Source organism: Prosopis cineraria, unplaced genomic scaffold (assembly GCF_029017545.1).
Source record: "Prosopis cineraria cultivar Desert tree isolate PC_DT_omini unplaced genomic scaffold, ASM2901754v1 PC9, whole genome shotgun sequence".
In the NCBI taxonomy this organism is placed as follows: Eukaryota; Viridiplantae; Streptophyta; class Magnoliopsida; order Fabales; family Fabaceae; genus Prosopis; species Prosopis cineraria.
In genome coordinates this window covers 27,713,912-27,730,754 of record NW_026555340.1, presented here as the reverse complement: position 1 = coordinate 27,730,754, position 16,843 = coordinate 27,713,912, and the positions used below count along the sequence as shown (strand labels likewise).

Below are 16,843 nucleotides of genomic sequence, written 5' to 3'. Positions count from 1 at the left end.
AATATTACAAACAAATAAAATTTAGAAAATTTGAAATAACAAAATATATATATATATATATATAAACCAATGCCAAAAAATTCTAAAAGTATAGAGACTAATATTTATATTTTTCCTCTTAAAAATGTTATCATTTTAGAACCTTTGAATACACCTCAAATTTTGATTTCTATTGTATTGAGAAAGATGACCACATGTGCCATAAGAAAACAAGGCCTATATTGAGGATTATCTCTGGAAGTGTTACAAATAAAAAACCAATACTTGCCTTGAGATATTTTCCGTTGACCGGGCAGTGCTCCCTGTGCTGTATTATCAGCATCTGTGGAATTAATAGTGTTCTTCCTTTGTTATCCGGAAAAAAAAAAAAAGTTGAATTAACAAGTTATACTGAGCACCTAGTCATATTATATTGCATCAATGAATACATCCAGGATCTAGATGAAATCAAAAGATGGAATTAATGTGACCTCTCTCGGCAAGTGTCTCCTTTCAGTCCCTCGTGTCGTTGACAATTCTTGGCCCCCAGAAACAAATATTTCATGTTCAGTTCACACTCCAAATGACTCTCTAGAACATATGGGTTTCTTGTCCATGAATTGGTCAAAGAAGAAACCTAAACCTGAAACTAAAACTAAAATATCCAAAATATCCTTCTCTAGCTTGCACGATCTGTCTGTTTCATATAGAAATAGCACTTTCTTGGTTCTGAAGAGCCTTGACCCTCAAGTCCATGAAAAAAGAAAGTAGCACTATACCATTAGTACCATTAAGATGGCTGAGAGAATAACTCCGTAAAAGAAGAGCGTCAAAAGTCTAAAATTCCTCTAGAACAGAGAGAGTAAAAAGGGAGTAATGAGGAAGACGATTAGGAACCGACCATCCAGAATGAGAAAATGTGAGCCACAAAGTTAAATCCAAGGGCCAGCCTGATATTAAAAAGCTGGTACGGTTCATTTCAAACATTAAATGCATCAGTGTCAAATAAAACCTTAAAAACAAAAAAAAAAGGCAGCACAATCAGATTCCTGTGACCCCCGGAGAACAATAACGAAGACATCATCTTGTAACTAAAAATTAAAACAAGAAAGTTCCACCAGAAAAATTGCCCAGGTCTTGAAATATTCCACCCAGCACCGTGCAGTTGTAGAGACTTCGTCGCTTGTCAGTTGTTACATGTGAATAAAAGGCACTTCTTTTTCCTGTCTGCTATATGTATGTCTAACTACATACATTGCACATGTTGTAATTAGTAATATGCCAACACGTAGAAATTTTCTTCGTGTTTATTTTTTGGCCCTTTTGTGATTGAATGCCAGAAATGAAGATAAAGTCTACCCCTCAGTTGACTCTGAAAAGTATGTGGCCTTTCATGAGCCAACTGCTATACATTCAATGAATCACTGTTTCCTAAAGGCCCGAAGAATCCGGCTTCTTCAAGTTAACAATCATTTGTAAAAGGACAAATAGCTTTTACTTGTTTCTGCAACTGTTCAACCAGAGTCAGAAGTACAGGGACGAGGCTCCTTTGCAAAAATCATAATGAAAAGAACTAAACATACTTCTCTCTTTGGTTGAAGAAACTAAAATAAGAGAACTGAAAACTTGCGTTCATATAAAAACAATGGACAGCATAAAGCAGCAGCAAGCAGTCATCAGTGTGGTTATTTGGATTACTCCTTTCTATTAAACATGAAACATGTCAATTCACAACTGAGATTCAGAGCTTATCATCGCTTTTGTCATATTTAAGGAACGTTTAAGACTAAGATATCAGAGCCATCCTATACTTGTTATATTTGATCATTTGTATCAACCTTCCCCAGAAGATTTTTTCCCCATTTAGAAAGAATATGACTGCAAAATCAAATGGCATGGACAAATCAAATCCGCCAATTTCATACAAATTTACAAACAATACAAAAAGCCATTTCATTCGTGTGATGATCAGATCAGGACTTCAAGATGCTAAATTAGTCATTTGCTAATGACAAGAAAATTGCATAGATTACACCGAGAAAGAAAGCCTGACAAGTAATCTTTGAGGTGACACACTTAAAACTCAAACCCTTCACTTTCGACTTTGATGGTTCGACAAAGATTTTGAAGAACCTTGAAAAAGATCCAAAATCAACTTTCCCAGATCATCTACTGTGTACTTGATCCACTTCTCACCAATGCTGGATGAGATTTTCCCAATAAAAGTCCAGTAAGCATGAACCAGTTTCTGAGAAATTGAAATCTGTAGATCTTCCCGAAGTTGAGGATCTGATATATACCACCCTGTCTGGGTTCTATACACTTCCTCAAAGGCAGTGTTGAAGTCAGCGCATCTTTTCTTTGAGGTTGCCTTTAAACTTAAAGCACAACGTGGCCCGCTGTCTTCCTTAAGCATGGAAAGGATTGAACTCCAAATGGCCCTCTCATAGCTTATGGCTTCATGACGAAACTTCCCAGTGTGTTGGCGAAGCCATTCCTCTCCAAAGAAATGTCTTAGTTCAGAGCCCTTAACCTTTTGGACCATGTAGTGCAGGTTATTCATCATGAAAATATGTTGTAAGGACACATCTTTGTATAATTTGGACCTGTTACTCAAGTTGGATTCTAATGCGGTTGTTATTGACCTGAAGTGGCAAGCCATTGGACAAGTTGTAAGGCCTGAAGTGCCGTCATGTTTAGTATCTGGTGGAGCTACTGAGCTTACATCTGCAAGAAGCAGACCAAGAGTATCCTGATATCCAGTGATTGTCTTCAAGTAATTCATGACGTACTTGGTAAGATGGTGAATTCCCCCTCCAGGGAACCCTTTTGTTGATGTATTAGTTGCAATGGCACTTTCAAATGCCAGAAATGTTGACCTTGCAGTGTGGCCAACGCTCCTTAACAGCTTTTGAAACTCATTTCTAACGAAAAGACCAGCTTCTTCAAAGAACAAGATATCTACATCAACAGCAAGATTCTCCAGAACCTCATACATCTCGAGTAAGCGGAACAATCTCTCAGGGGTACGGGTTCCCATTGCAATAGCCTCACCAAAATTCAAAAGGGGCAGCATAAAATTCCTTGATATTTCACAAAAACAAGACTCATAAACAGATCCAAATTGTCCCAGAATCTGCTTACACAAACGTTTTTCACTAGCAAGATATACCTTGACAATGATCTTCATAACCCAAATCCATCTCTTCATCACAGAGTTCAAGCAACTCCATTCCATTCTCAGCACATTCTCAATGCTCAACTTTTCCATTCCTAGAATAACAAAGTACTCATCCAACGCATGCCTCCTGGAAGTAATGAAAGCCTGGCAGAATTCCAGATGGTATTTTGAAGCAAACATGACATCCGCTATGACTTTGAGATCCGCAATTACATCTGGACGCACCAAATCTATAGCGCAAGCCTCAGATTGGCTAAAACCACCATCGCTCCGCAATACTTCCTCAATTGGGTCATCCTCAGCTGAACCAAACGATTCATCAAACCCTATATCAACTCTATTTGAATGGAAAGACATGTATTCAGGCTCAAAAAATTGCTTGTGCTGAACAAGAATGTGGACTAACTCTTCCTCAAGCCTTGACATAGCAATCTGCAGAACTCCATCAGCTCGCTGAACGAGTTCCTTTTGCTTCCCATTTTCATTCACAGACAGGCTCTGCAAACTTCGAGTCAGAGATTGGATTTCACCAACAGCATTCAAATACTCGGAAGATTCCATAGGACCAGAATCCCATATCATTAAATTATTTGCCTCCCAACTCATTACCTTGTCTTCAGCACATTCAAGACGCCTCTCAAATTCCCTGATACCCATTCCATTTCTTTCCGTAACTCTGCTGGACATTGAAGACAAATGGGTCTCAAGATCTAAGAGAGTTTTTCTTAGGCCATCATTGACGTTCTTACTTGCTGCTAATGCCTTTAAAATGTGCTGAGCCGCAGCTATCACATGTTGCTCTCCTTCATAGGTAGAGATGGTAGATTGATGTTCCTCCATCATGGTGAAGATGGCAGACAAAGTGGGGAACAAGCAAATAAAGAAAGAAAGAAAGAAATCGAGAACAGAAAGCACCCTCTGCAGATGAATAGGATCTGATTTCTGAAATTTAACAATCTAAACCCGATGGACTCAAGAAAGAGTATGGAGGTCCAATACAGAGCCAAAAATGATATAAAATCTTTCACACGAGAAAATTGGAAAGAAATTAGAACAGAAGAGAGTTTACTTATGACCCTGTGGATTTAAAATGTAAAACTTCCCGGCATAAAAAGGATCAGGAACATGAACTCATGGTAGAACAATGCCAGAACTCTCTTTCTACTTTTGTCCTCTCACCTTTTAACCCTCATTCCCATTGAGTAAACAGATGCTTACAACAACCAGCCCCAGTTCCCAGAAAATATAACCTCAAAACTCAAAAACCCACAATCAAAGTCGCAGCAAAGAAAAGATAACCCTCCGCTCATTGACGCACCCACCAGCTCCCAATGAAGCTTCAACCAGGCAAATTATGACACTGGAAGCACACACAGGTCTTAATTTCAGAAATGAGTGAAAGAAAACGATAAACCGGGAAGAGTCCGGTCCGGTGCACCGACCAAATTCAAATCCGAGACAGTGACACAAAGAAGTTATGACGATGCAGAAGCTGCTTTTTGCAGGGAGAAATTGAGAGAGTAGGGGAAAATTTCGTGGGGAAAAAGATAGACGAAAGAGAAAATGGGATTATGCCGCTAAGAACATGGAAGAGATGTCTAAATTGAAGCTTCTCGGCAACGAAAGAGTGCAGGCAAAGCTTTTCTCCCTCAAAAGCAGTTCCATTACATCTTTAATAATGCTTTGACTTTTGACTCGTACTAGCATTTTGACTAGCCAATAAACAATAACTGTTGAACCTTGCGAGAAATTGAGCTGCAGTCGTGGCCACGAATCTACGATAAAATACTAAGCTCCTTGCTGTTGAGCCTGGAATTTGAAATATAGCATTGCTAAGGACTAATTATTAAAACGAAAAACAAGATTGCTCCGTTAATTTCACTGTAACTGTTCTCATAATCAAGAAAGATAATGAGTCGAATTTCTTTTTCTTAAAAAAAATTAATTTTTTAATCCTTTAATTTTTAATTCACTTATAACTCAATCCCTCAACTATGACTTGTTGTGACTTAGTCTCTCAATTATAACTCACCTATAACTCAGTCCCTCAACTTTTGAATCACTTACAAATTAGTCTCTTAACTTTTGTTAATTTTTTTATGTTAAATTATATCTCACATCAATGAACAAGAGGATGGTATTGTAAAATAATATATAAGCATTTTTTATTCTTTTATTTGATAAAAAAATTTTAAAAAAATTAAAAATAAGAATCAAGTTATAAGTGAATCAAAAGTTGAGGGATTAAGTCGCAGTGAGTTATGGTTGAGAGATTAAGTCAAAGTGAGTCATAGTTGAAAAATTGAATTATAAGTGAGTTAAAAATTAAAGAATTAAAAAAATAATTTTTTTTTTAAAAAAAAAATTACGAATAGAATGGCCGAAGAAGAAGTAGAGCAAGGGGGAGGACTATCTACGCCACCTAGAATATATTGCCTTTTAATTAAAACTTGTGCATTATGGGGAGATAGTTACAGGCGATGAATAATTACCCTTTTAATTAAAACTTCTGCATTAAGGGAGATAGTCACAGGCGATGAATAATTACAATCTTTTTTAAAAATCACACTCTTTTTCCAAAATCTTAAAAGAAAAGTGAATATTTTATCCTATTCTATATCTAGGGGCATGCAACCGTGCTCCCCCCTCGTAATTTCCAGCCCTGCCTGAAAATTATAAAAAAGAAAATTATAAAAATTGATAAATTGATTCTCGCCCCATTTTTTATTTTATTTGAATTTTTGGCCCCTGTTTATCCGTCCCTGATCCTATGAGTGATGCTCTGTTTTAAATTAGATAAAGTAAACTCATTATTAACATAGACTGGCTTAAGTGAAGCCATATAAGTTCCTGAAGTTAGATTTTGCTTCCTAACTTTTGTATACGAAGCAGATGTAATTTGAAGAAATACGACATTCGTCCTCCATGTACTTCTGATTTAAAAAAAATGTAATATGTGGTTTTACTAATGTGTAAAATCATGCTCCCTCTTATCACATGTATGTGTGCATAAAGTAAATATCGAGGAAAATTTGTTGGCCTCTCCTATATAAGACAAGTGGGAGCTATCGTTGCCCACTTGATTTAACATGCCATTTTCTGTCGTGCCCTTATTTAATGAGATGAAAACACGACGGAAATATCTGCAGTTGGATTTTTTTTTTGGCAATATATATTAGTATTTAAGGAAAGTAAGCTCAATTTTTGACAAAATTAAGAAGAGCAGTCATTTTCAATCATTATATCTTTAATAAGCATGAGGTGGTTTATTTTTTTTTTTTTACTTATATCTAAAACGGGATAAATTACATGAGTTGAAAGTTTGTTGCAACTTAGCTCGAGACATTCAGACCATCAAATTGCTTTAATGCTTTGTTATAAGAATACCTCTTTTTTATGTAATTTTTTTCTGGTAATATTTTATGACAGAACTCATAGAACGTGCAAGTGGGTTTGGGTATGAGACAACAATTATTTATTAATTCAATGATTAACTAAGAGTATTATTTAAATCAGTAAATGAAATGTTGTCACAAAAGTCTGGCATATATCTAAAAGCAACTAGCGACGTTTGTGGAAAGGGAGAAAATGATGAAAATACAATTGTCGGCTTTCAAAGGTGGGGAAAAAAGGGGTCGTTTTCTAACTTAATTAACGATAAAAGTTTGAGTGCCAAATATGGGTAGTTAGGGAAATTGGAACGACATGAATGGCGCGTATGAAGCTGATTGGCTACGTTGGTTAGGAAGAAATTTCCAACTTTCAAAAGTCAAGCCAAGGTTTTGACTTGCATATCAGGACTCGTTGCTTTTTTAGCTTGGAAAACATGTAGCTTGTTCCCCAAGACAACCAAAATGTTTACTTTGAATTCGATGTTAAACGTGAGATTATCTGCGGATTCTGATCATGTATATCTCTTTTTTATTTTTTGAGGAATGGATTGGACGCAATCCAAAGAAATAAAACCTCAACAAGACACAAACTCAATACTAGTGACGTTTAACAAACTTATTTTTTAAAAACAAGAATATAAAATTTTAAAAATATTTTTCATTTAACATAATTTTAAATTTACACACTTAATCATTACATACCAATTATTTTAATTCTCTCCCCACAAAAAAGCATTACTGATAAAACGTTATTTTTGTTAAGTTATCTCATATTTTGGAACAATAAAATATTTTAAAGTAATCTTATAATTTAAGGCAAAAGAGGTAACATCTATAACAATAAATGTTATTAACAATAATTAACACGGCCTATATCTAACATGACAGAGCAGGGAGGGGTTTAGGTAAGAGTTTATAGTCAAATTTTCTTGATTTGAAGATGAGCACGTATTTTGAAAAATTTGACAGGTTAAAGCCTTGTTTGATTATTGAAAAGGAATCAAACATATTAATAAAAAGTGAAATTAACTAAAAATAAGATTATGAATTGATAAAGATACGAGAATGATTAAAAATGAAGGTGATGATAGATGCATAAAGTTTGGAATTGATGATCTTATTTATATAATTTAATTCATAATCTTGTTATGATCAATTTTATTTTCTACTCTTCTATTCCATTCTATTATATTTCTTCCCAACAACGAAACATGGATTTGATATTTCTTTCTCGCATTGTATAGTGAAAAAAAAAAAATTTGGGGGGGGGGGTGGGATATACTATAATTCAAGTAAACTATTGTACATTTATTTATTTTTTATTTCTGGAAAAATTAGAAATGAGAGATTCCCGCAAAAGCCACCAAAGCATGAATTCAACAGCAAAAACATTGGATATTATTGTTCGTTTAAAGTTTTAATTTTAATAACAAATAACTATGCAGTCACAAGTCTAAAAATATACGCGGCCAGGCTCTTATTTTCCGATTGGCTTTTGTGGCTATCAGCTCCAAAGGATTTTTGTGTTTTGTTTTTGTTTTCTTTTGGCACAAAGCTGTAACTGTCTAAAAGCCCTGGATACTAGTGTTCCTTTAAGTTTTTTTTTTTTTTTCAAATAAAAGAAACCAGCTGCAACTTAAGATTATGTTTGGATGAGTAAATTTAAATTAAAAATTTAAATTTAAAATTTTATTTATTTCATAGATTTTAAATTTTTTATTTAGATGATATAAAAATTTTAAATTAAAATATTAAAATTTTTTATTTGGATCTAAAGTAAAATTTTATATTTTATATTTTATATTTAGATCTAAAATAAAATTTCACATTTCAAAATTTTATTGTACAAATATAATATATTTAAAATGTTTAAAAATGCAATAAAAATTTTAAATAACATGAAATTTGATATGTTAAACAATAAAGATAAAAAACATAAAGTTTGATATATTTAAAAAATTATACAACAAATAATTCAACATACATTAATATTGATAACTAACATGATTTAAAAAAATATATGATAATTTTTTATTCAAAATAAAAAGTTTCACCAACTAGACAAACCTTTGTTGGTTAATAAAAAAATTTAAATAATATAAAATTTGATATATTAAATAATAAAAGTATAAAATATAAAATTTGATGTATTGGACCAAAATTTTAAAAATAATTGAATATACATCAATGCTAAAAATTAACATGATTAATTATTTAATCTATAATGCCAAAAATTTAATCTCTAATTATTATCATTATTATTATTTAAATGATGATTATATTTTTAATTACTTGACAATATTTTCTAAATAAAATAATAATATATTAAATTTGGAGTAATGTGATCAAATAATATCTCATCTTTTAAATTTACTTTTTAAAAGTTTCGTTCTTTTACATCCACCAAATTCACTTTTAACAATATCTTCAAAATACTTTTAAAATGCATTTTTATCTCCTTATTTTCTTCTCAAACAACATCTCACATTCAAAAAGTGGCAAAGTACTTCTCAAAAGTCAAAAGTGGGTTATCCAAATACAACTTATAATTCTTTGCTTTTTTATATTAAGTTAGAAGTTAACATGAACATGATGTACAAGAAAAAGTTGGGGGAAAAAAAGCGCTACAAAATAACCAAGTAGAAAAGATAAATACAGAGTAAAATAAATCTTCTTGGATGATTTGAAAATGATGGTGCCAAAATTTCTGGAGCAAATTATTAACATTCAAGACTATGGTATTAAAATTGCTACTAATGAATGCCGTTGGAGAAGAATGTTGTTGATTCGAACTACAGTAGATCATGACAAGCACAAATGGAATTTATCCACTAAAAAAAAACTCTCGAGCATATAAAAGGAAATTAAGGTGCATCTTGAGTCTATTTCATCGCCAACTCTTCCATTAATAAATTGAGAATTGAGGCAAATTGCAACAAAGTGGAAAAGCTTTCTATCCTTTTTAAATTTATTAAGCTAGATTGTTCATAAATCATAGTTGGGAATTAAAAATAGGATGAGCTTCAACCAGTTGTGAACTTGATGAAGATGACGACCTCGGTACTGGAGAAGAAGGGCAGCAGTATATATAGTCAAGAAAGTAACATTGACTCTTGAAACTCCTTAACAAAAGAGCTGAGTTAGGAGTTAAACCTTTATGGACAATAGAGTTCCTCAACATCAATAATTGACTGGTTAAAATGATCATGTGCCGAATCAAATCAAAATGAGAATACTTGAAAAGTTGCTTCAAAGTGGGCACTAACCAAAAAAAATCAAACTACCATCTTATAAGGTTGAAGTTTGAATGTTCAAACCATCAAACTAAAGGATAGAGTAAGTGCACAATAAGCAAAGACATAATCAATAGTATCTTCACACTGACAACCAAAAGGGCACAAATTGGTGTTGGTAAGGTGATGCTCTCTGAGAATTTCACCAGTTGGGAGAGCTTTATATAGCAATTTCCACACAAATAGAATGTGGTTTAAAGGAAGGAGCAAGTGCGAAAGAGATTTCCAGCAAGAAAAATTCATCAATAGAGCGGGATTATTTCTATGTTGGGAAGCGAGCACCTCAAAAACTTTCTCAGCAAGTTATTCTCTCAAGTTAGATCCAGTATAACACAATTGATCCTCTTGTTGAGAAAAAGAAAGAGGAGTGTTCATGATTAAATTTGACACCTTATGATCATAAAGAGATTGAATAAATTGTGAATTCCACTCTTTAGCAAACCAACCACCAGAATGATGAAGAATGAGATCTTGGACACAAAGTGTTATAGGATCAGGTGTGGAAGAAGAAGAAATAGTAGATGAAAAAATTGATTTAAACCATAAGGGATCATCAGAGATATGTTTGAGCCAAAACCCACTTTCCACTGTAAATTGAATGTAACAAAGTTAGCAAAAGAGAATATTCCTCTCTACAATCAAGACGAACTATAAGGTTTTTCAATAATGGTTGTGAAATTTAAATTTATATATTTGACCTTCAGAGTAGTAGGTAACAAAGAGTTAGTATAAGTATTCATGATTCTCCAAACTTTGTTGGCTAACAAGGATTTGTTCATTAGATCTATGCGTCGAAGGCCTAGAATGCTTTAATTAGTAGGCAGAAATAGAATATTCTTATTTTTTAGGTGCAAATACCTAGAATTCTCATCACAGCCCTAAAAGAAATCAATGAGCAGCATCTATAGCCTGATAAATAAATCTTGGGAGCTTGACATAGAATAGATTTGATTAAAGTCAACCTTGAAGCCTATGAAAGCATTTTTCCTCTTCAAGAACTCATTATACTTCAAATAGAGTTGAGAATCTAGGAATAAATAATTGATTTATTTATCTTAACATCTATCAAAGTTCCAAAATACTTTCCAAATTCATCCGAAAGATTAACTCCTGAATAAATTGTCATCTTATATTTGAATTTAGATGGAACATTTGTGTTGTAAATGAGAGAAGATTTTCTATGATTGATGGCTGGCCCGACCATTTGCAATAATTGTCTAACGCTTCCTTAACCTTAAACAAGAGTTGATCTAAAAAAAGAATACTGAATCATCAATGTATGGTAAGTAAGAAATGGGGGAAGTTTCAGCCAAATTTTAATACCGTTAATCATCTTAAAGGCCTTAGATTGAGCAATGAGACAAGACAAGACATTAGCAACTAAAATATATAAAATAAGGTTAAAGTGGATTGTCTTGTTTAAGACCCCTCTAGTGAAAAAAAGAGCAAAAAGATCACCATTAAACCTCAACTGGTATTAGACCATTATAAAGCATTGCATGATGGGATTGATTCATTTCTTAGGAAATCTTATTTTAATCATGATAGATTTAATGAAACTCCAAGACAATTGACCAAAAGCTTTTGAGGAATCAACTTTCAAGGTAGCCAATTACTTCCTCCAAGAATTCGCTATGTGAATTTGGTGCATAAAATCAGCCACAAGCAAGATATTATCATAAATGAGTCATTTTAAGAGAAAAGCACTTTGGTGCGGAGATGTTACAAGATGGAGAAACTCTTTGAATATAATTCAAAGGATCTTTGATATAATCTTGTAAGAGACATTACAATGACTTATAGGTCTTCAGTCTTTAATCATTTGCACATCAAGACCCTTTGGAATGAGAATAATGTGAGTTTTGTTGAAGTTGTTGAGAATTCAAAGTTCCAGAAATGAAACATTAGTTCATAAGTGTCCTTACCACGAGTGACCAGTATTTTTAGAAAAAGCGTGCATGAAAACTATCTAGACCTGAGGCACTGTCTTTAGATAAGCCAAAAACTACTTGCCTAATTTCATTAAAAGAGGGGGGAATCACAAGCTGAGTAGCGTAAGCATTAGAAATCACAAGCAACTACGAGAAGTTCATTTCAGTTAAAATTTCATCAATAATTAAGATCATAATAGAGACTAGAATATTGAGACCAAATTAATTGCTATAACTCTTGTTTATTGCCCAGTAATTGCCGTCATCATTCTTGAGACTTCAAATAAAATTCCTACCAAGTCGCTTAGGCACCATTACATGAAAATATTTAGTATTTTTTTTCCCTCAACGTTTCATTTAAGTTTTTCCCTTTATTCCCACAGGCTATTCAATTGAAGATCTATTCGTAAAATCTAAGGCTGAGAGAGTAGAGCTTAATTTGCGATGAAATGTGTGGGTAAGATAACCTTTTCAATCTGTTATTGTAATTCGATCCATCCATTTAAGAGCAAATTGTATCATGCCTTATTTTTAACCAACATTATAACCTCCCTACAAATTTATTTGATTTTCATGAAAGCATTTTAGTTTCTAATAAATAAATTAAACTACACGAGGTTTTTTCATGTTAAATACCTTGTAAAAGTCTTAGCACATAGAACCAATCACAAGACAACAACAAATGTCACATATTACTATATTCATGGTTTAACTTTTGACTCATAGACCTAGCAACTATTTCATCTTGCTTTTTTTGGATAGTTGCCTCATTATATTGTCTTTTAGTAAACTAGGTGATGCCTTTTTGCCATTCTTTCAAGTAACGAAATCATAACTCACTCTAGGAAAAAAAAGATACTCTAAACATAGCTTGTAAATAACTAGACATATTATAAATTTAATATTTCATGTTAATGTTTACAAGAAAGCATCCCTCCAGGGAAATTTGCCTTCTATAGGCATCTAAATCAGAAACTTCAAGGAAATATTTAGATGGAAATCTTATAGTTCTTGAGTGTTTTGCGGGAAATCTTCTAAGATACTAAAGCAATTGACATAATGGGAATAGAGCTATGAATCATCCATTTAATGAACTATAAAGCAAGCGTGATTAAAATAAGAACACGCAATATGAATGAAAATTGTATCAGAATGAAACGCCTAAATTTATGGGACACCGTCTCTTTTATATAAATGTTTCTTATACCATTTCTTCACCTACATTCTCTCCCTCCCTCTCCATCTTGCCATCACCTTCCTTTCCTATTTTTTCTACCTATTTCTTCATTCCCTTATTATCTTCTTTAGTCTCAGAGGCCTAGGGGCTGCTGATTTCCTAATCATTGTAAATTTAGTTGATTCAGGGGTCTAATCGGCAGTCTCATTATCGTTCATTTTCTCTAGCTCATTGTTTTTCCATGTAAGTTTCTATCTTCTTGAATTCATGTTCTCAAATCAAATCTTTTTCTAAGGCTATTTCTTCACAAGTTTTAAGTCTTGATCCTTGACATTAATTTTAAACCTACAGTAAAAAAAAACATAAGTGTAAGCCTAATGAAACCAACATAGTTAATGGCCGAAGAATATATGCACAAGCTCTACGTGTTCTTTGAATTGTGCTTTTTTCTAATTACATTCACAACTGAAATCAAAATTATTTATTACTTTCTTTGAGATGTGTGCCAATGTAGTTTTTGTTTGTTGGTTAAATGTAAAATACACATTTACATTAATTATAGCAAAGTGGTGAATTTGTGTTGCTATATTTGGTTTCGATATGCTTGCAATAATTGTTTGCTTATCTTCACATGCCTAGAAAATTGTTCTCATCTATATATAATCAAGTAGCATAACTCTATTCTCCTTTAATTTATGTTTGCGTACTGGGGTGTTTTGGTTCTAAATACGGCGCAAGAATGTTTAAATAGAGAATTACTTGAAGCTTTTACTGACAGAACTTGTTCATTGTAATAGAGTTAGTGGTAATCCAAGAGCTATTATTGCAAAAGATTCATGCTCATCTTCATTGCCTGTATCATCAAAGTTAGCAACAAAAGATTCCTTTTAGATCCAAATAATGCAATCCCTAATATATTTCTCAACCAAACCATCCTTCGATCCACTGTCAGCTCTCAACCCTTGATCTACATGGAGCATTGTCAATAATGGAACAACGAGATGAAGGTACGATGAACAACAATCTTAAAAATAAGCCACTATCCTCCCAGAACCCCTCTGAAACACTAAGTAATGCAATCAACAGTGAACTTGAAATTATCAACTATCAAAGACTGCCAATTTCTGAAATAACCAACGTCAATCATCAAAGTGATCTCTCAACTGGACTTGAAATTAAATCTTCCACCCCCTTGGATCATCAAAATCTGGATCATTCTTTACCTTTATCACCACTATTGCAACCTAAAATTCCCAATGAAGATGATGTTTCAAACCTTAAATCAATGTCAGTCCCTCAATTGCCTTCAAATTGTAGCAATGATGATTTCCCGATCAGTTCAATGCTTGATCCTAGACCAGTAATACAAAACCCTCCGGTACAAGTAATGGAGCGAGTAGAGGAACCCAGTACATCGTCAGCATATAGGATTCCATCCCATGTATTCGATAGAACAAACACAAATACACCAGAATGGAGCACAGCATCAAACGAATCATTATTCAGCATCCATATGGGGAATATGAGTTTCTCAAGAGAGTTAAACTGGTTAAATGGTGAGATGAACATGCCAGGTCCTCTACCTCCATTAACCAACGATAATAATAATGGCGGGAACACAAATAATCAAAGCCAAGATAACAAGCCAAATGGTTTAAGCATGAGCAATCAAAGCCAAGTGAACAGTTTATATGATACAAGTAAAGGTGATCAGAGCCAAGTGAATAAGTCAAATGAAATAAGCATGGGTGATCAAAGCCAAGCAAACAAGTTCAACGATATAAGCCAAAATGCAGGGAAGTTTCATGAAGATTATGATGAGATGACTGAAGCAAAGCTGTTGAGACAATGAGACAAGTTATAATGGAAAACTCAGAGGATTATACTTTGTCATGTGTTTCTGTGGCATCTCATATCGATGGGTCTCATCATAATAATGGGTCTAACAATAATTTTCACGAACTTTCTCGTCATTCAGATTGCAGCACCAAGTCTTTTGCATTTAACTTGTGAGTTTTTTTATCAATCATACTCTGTATCCTTGCAATTTTCTAGTTTGATATATTGCATAGATTTGGAACAATAAATTTCTATTTACAATGTGAAGACGGTCAGAAGGAGAAAAGAGTCAACATTCACCGAAAGGGGTTCAAGAGAAGCCAAAACAGAAGATACAAACACAGATAGAACCCTAAAAGAATCATCAAATTCAAAAGCATCGTGTCAAGCTTCAAAGCCATCTTCAAGTGCTCGTTTTAAATGGCTTTGTTGCTTCACTTGTTGCATTAGATAATGATATATGTGGTATCACCGAGTGATCATTGGCTCCTATAAGCCTCTTAGCATAGTTTGCTAGAACCATTTGCTTCATAATGCATGCCATGCAATCTTATTAATGAATAGATTAGTTTATTTATATATTTATTAATTATTAATGATTAGTTGCATGACTGCTTTTTGCAATGCATGATGTCTCTAGTTAGACTAGTTAGTTACAACCTATTTTTTCCTTTCTTTATGGCATGCTTACTTTGTGCACATATGGTTGGGGAATCATTTGGTTTCCCTTGACCAATACTATTTAGTGTATTATTGTATAATATCTTTAATTTTCTCATAGTTAACTTTGAGTCCATGAATCAAGGAAGAATGAAACTTGCAGCAATAATAACAAAAATTATACTTTATGGCCATACCCATAAGCATCATCAATTCAAAACGTTTTCATTCTTTCTATGTATCTATCAAAAATACATAAAAACCCATGACAAGCTATTATAGGCTGTGAATAAGGCCAATTGTTTCTTGAAGTTTTTATAATGTTTGAGGACAATTTCAATTGTTGAAATATATATATATATATATATATCTCAATAAAATTATGAAAAAATAGTTATAGTGATAAAATTATTTAAAATTGCTATAATTTTTATTTCATTCCTAAGTCCCAACAAGCCTTATACATTACAAAATAATTTGTATGGGATCATATCTACTATTCACATTATTTTCATTAGGCTATGTGGGTTTTAGGGGAAAAGAGGCTACATTGGCAACTTTTTTTGGCCAAAAAAGGGTCAATTTTATTAATCCCAAAAAATACACACATTAATAGTCAAAGCCAAAGAAAGCGTTCAAAGCAACCTACCAATACAACTTAACATATAAAAAAAGAAGAAGACAAAAACCAATTCAAAGGAAAATAAAAGCAATCCAAGCAAACCAAAAATATCCAACAAAAGTAAAAAGAACAAACACAACGAGAAATATTAGTATTAGTCAATGCCTTTCTTTATAAAAGAAATATCACTACCAATAACATCAATATTCAATGCTTTAGCCTTGACAAGAAGCAAAATCCAAGCCAAGGTATATAGAGGTGATAACACCAGACCAATTGGTTCCATTTTCCTTTTGGCGTCACTTACAAGAAAATATGCAACTTTATTACCTTGTAAACAAGGGACAACGAACAATTCTTCACACAAGGCCATGAGAAATAAATATCATTAATAATGCTAGTACTTTTTCAATCACCATTATCAGTCACACCATTAAGAACAACCTAATATAAATATCATAGTCCCCTTTTAGATGAACCTCTGAGTCCTAAAAATCCTTAACTAGTAACAAAGCTCTCTTCAAAGCCAAAGCTTTAATCATCAAGGCCGAAGAACCTAACACCTTCTCACTAATACTAGTCACAACATTTCCCAACTCATCCCTTCCTACAACTCCAATGCCACCACTGCCTTTTTCCTTATCAAAAGACCCATCAAAATTCAATTTTTTCACACCTTTATCAATGAAACACCGAGGCTTCTTAATTTTCTCACAACTACTAGTCTTCTCCACATAAACAAAAATTTACAAGTCATTATATTCACACA

General features: G+C 33.1%; 2 protein-coding genes across 3 annotated transcripts; one reads left to right on the top strand and one right to left on the bottom strand.

Moving 5' to 3' along the window:
• Positions 1-1,907: 1,907 nt before the first annotated feature.
• LOC129319344 (exocyst complex component EXO70E2-like) lies at positions 1,908-4,850 on the bottom strand. The gene has a single exon (XM_054964384.1). It carries the CDS (start codon positions 4,001-4,003, stop codon positions 2,072-2,074), a length of 1,932 nt encoding a protein of 643 aa, XP_054820359.1. The 5' UTR covers positions 4,004-4,850; the 3' UTR covers positions 1,908-2,071.
• Positions 4,851-13,105: 8,255 nt separating this feature from the next.
• LOC129319425 (uncharacterized) lies at positions 13,106-15,330 on the top strand. 2 transcript variants are annotated; one of them, XM_054964489.1, is made up of 3 exons: positions 13,106-13,196; positions 13,906-14,962; positions 15,061-15,330. In XM_054964489.1, the coding sequence occupies exon 2, from the start codon at positions 13,942-13,944 to the stop codon at positions 14,803-14,805; it is 864 nt and encodes a 287-aa protein (XP_054820464.1). In that variant the 5' UTR covers positions 13,106-13,196; positions 13,906-13,941; the 3' UTR covers positions 14,806-14,962; positions 15,061-15,330. The 2 variants fall into 2 exon arrangements, with proteins under 2 accessions (XP_054820464.1, XP_054820463.1); XM_054964488.1 differs by lacking the exon at positions 13,106-13,196 and having other exon boundaries at positions 13,757-14,962.
• The last annotated feature ends 1,513 nt before the right edge of the window (positions 15,331-16,843 follow it).

Bases quoted from the DNA above. Each gene is read 5' to 3' on its own strand.
- LOC129319344 (XM_054964384.1), bottom strand. From the start codon at position 4,003: ATGATGGAGGAACATCAATCTACCATCTCTACCTATGAAGGAGAGCAA.
- LOC129319425 (XM_054964489.1), top strand. From the start codon at position 13,942: ATGGAACAACGAGATGAAGGTACGATGAACAACAATCTTAAAAATAAG.